Consider the following 2,470-nt stretch of genomic DNA (forward strand, 5'->3'; position numbering starts at 1 on the left):
AGCTGTTGGCTTGCACAAATTGGTATTCTTCTCTCTGTGTCCTTATCTCAACCCCAGCTCTGAGCCTAGCTTGTTGCTCTTTTCTAACTCGCTCGAATACTGCTAGGATCACCACATTTGTTCACCATAATAAGTTTCCAAATAATGTGGCAGTTGTGTAGAGATGATTTCCTAATACTCTAGGACATAGGCCGGTTCTTTTGTACTTGTCGTCGTCCTCCTAATCCTACTTCTCTCTTTTGCTTCCTACCTCAGCACTACATCCACAAACCCGTCTCTTCACCAAAGCCGTGCTTCCCCAATCCCGGCTGACCAATATTCTAGTGATCAACAAGGCCTGGATGAAGCCACTATAGTTAGTTATCCAAAGCTTCTTTATTCCATAGTTAAGCTCCAATATGGCACCAGCTCATCTGCTTCTTGCTGCCATATGCTTGGCTCATGATTACAAGGAAACCAACATGCTTCTTGTGTTACCGGATTGTGGTCATCTCTTCCATGTCAAGTGTGTTTATCCATGGCTAGGCTGCCTGCTACTTGCCCGATATGTTGGCTGCTCCAGCTCCTCTCTGCATTTCTGTCACTCAGATAGCACATTTGCTTACTAGCTAGGGAAGAGCCATGAGATTGGTAGAACATATAAATCGTAAAATTTGAACAGATTAATGGGCTCTACAATTTTCTTTTATTTTAACACTTTGTAATAAGATTATTTCATCTTCTTACTAAGGAGCCAGAGCATAAACCTCTGTTTTTCCTTCCAAGAAGGTAAATTAATTCATTTGAAAAATGTCAAAAGAAAAACCTTTCTGTTTGCAATAGGCAGCTAGCAACTAGGATGTGCAGGGAAGGATAAAAATCCGGTATGTGGTCGGGTTTGGGGAAATTTTTAGGTATGGTGTTAGAGTGGCTTCCAACTCTGTCCCACGACTCTCATTACATATATAACTATATATTATTTTAGGTATGGTGTTAGAGTGGCTTCCAAGTAGTGTAAGGTTAGGCCAGTGTTTTGCTACATTTCCCGACCCTGTCTAGGCCAGCTTTCCTCCTCAAAGATCTCACAAATTACAAATCCACAAGGAAATTAAAAACGAGGGATTTATAGAAATTAAATGCTAAATATTATTGAAAGGATCCCTAACAGACCCATGTTATTGATTTCTATCTATGGTTGGATTCAATGACTCCAAACAGGATCTTAAATCCACTAATTTTTAATCTACGTGCGAAACTATAAAAATGGCACTCAAGTAGTCCAAATTAGAAAAAGATAAATTCTGCCCTGTCCTAACAAATCATCTAAGGCTAGTCAAATTATTCCCACCATTTTAGGTCCCAATCCAAATCAACTTTCCTAGACCAACACAAAAACAAGAAGTAACACCAATTGGGAAAGCCAGCCAAGAAGCACCCCTTTGTGTATCAATGCTGCAGAGTTTGAAGGACCCTGAGGGGAACCATTATCAACTGTGGACGGAGCTGGACTTGTAACTTGCACATAAGGAGGCCGGGAGTTATCTGGAGACGGCAGCAGAGCCGGTATCTGTGGCGATGAAGATGGCGGAACAGGAGGTGGAGAAGCACGAGGAGGGGAAGACGGTGATGGACTTGGTGTGGCGCAGGGGCACTCATTAACTGCAATGGAAATCTTTTGCCCAAGACTACAGTAGTTTGAGATGTTGCACATGTAGTAGAACACGCCCTTTTCTCGCAATGGAATATTCACTGGACCACTGTTGAAGACCTTCAAGGGCTTGTAAGCTGTGCAGCTATCATACTCTTTCTTTGTCACTTGCAGCACATTGAAACGCCCCGCTTCGAAGTCAAAAACTGCAAACAAATTAAATTAATCGTAACGTTTTCTTGTTCGATATCCAAGCAGGGTCTCATAACATAACGTACCAAACTGTTTGTATATAGATCTTATATTACGTATGTATGTAAGTAAGATCATTAACGTTTCAAAATGTTTTGGTAAAGGAAAATTAAGAGTGTATGTTTTCATGAACAAATTTGTATCCCAATATATACCGAGAGAGTCGCCGATCTTGAAGAAATGGTTAGAAGACCAGTTGGAGTAGTAACCAACAATTGGAGGTATGGCCCAGAATGTGTCTCCGACTGAGTATCTCACGCCCCCGCTGCCGTTCTGGGAGCAGCCATAGGATGGAACAACCAAAACAACCACCATCACAGCTAATATAATGCAAAACTCCCTCTGCACAGCCATTGCAGAACACAGAGAGAGAGAGAGAGAGAGAGAGAGAGAGAGAGAGAGAGAGAGAGAGGCTGTTTTCTCTGCGTTTGCAGAGAGCTGTAACAAATGCAATGAAATGGAAGCAACAATAACATGCAAAGAGGCCTGTAACGGATTATATAAAGAGGTCAGGAGCGATTTTCCATTTTCAGTCAGTCAATATTTCTTTGGCAACATTATTAATTTATTTATTCTCTGATTTTCTTTTCT

The 2,470-nt window shown here is 41.4% G+C and overlaps 1 protein-coding gene across 1 annotated transcript; it reads right to left on the bottom strand.

Annotated features, from left to right (window-relative positions):
* Positions 1,358 to 2,233, bottom strand: LOC18779727 (cucumber peeling cupredoxin). The gene is made up of 2 exons (XM_007213016.1): positions 2,035 to 2,233; positions 1,358 to 1,833 (listed from the first exon to the last, which is right to left on the bottom strand). Exons 1-2 carry the CDS (start codon positions 2,231 to 2,233, stop codon positions 1,358 to 1,360), a joined length of 675 nt encoding a protein of 224 aa, XP_007213078.1.

Source organism: Prunus persica, chromosome G2, assembly GCF_000346465.2.
Source record: "Prunus persica cultivar Lovell chromosome G2, Prunus_persica_NCBIv2, whole genome shotgun sequence".
NCBI lineage: Eukaryota > Viridiplantae > Streptophyta > Magnoliopsida > Rosales > Rosaceae > Prunus > Prunus persica.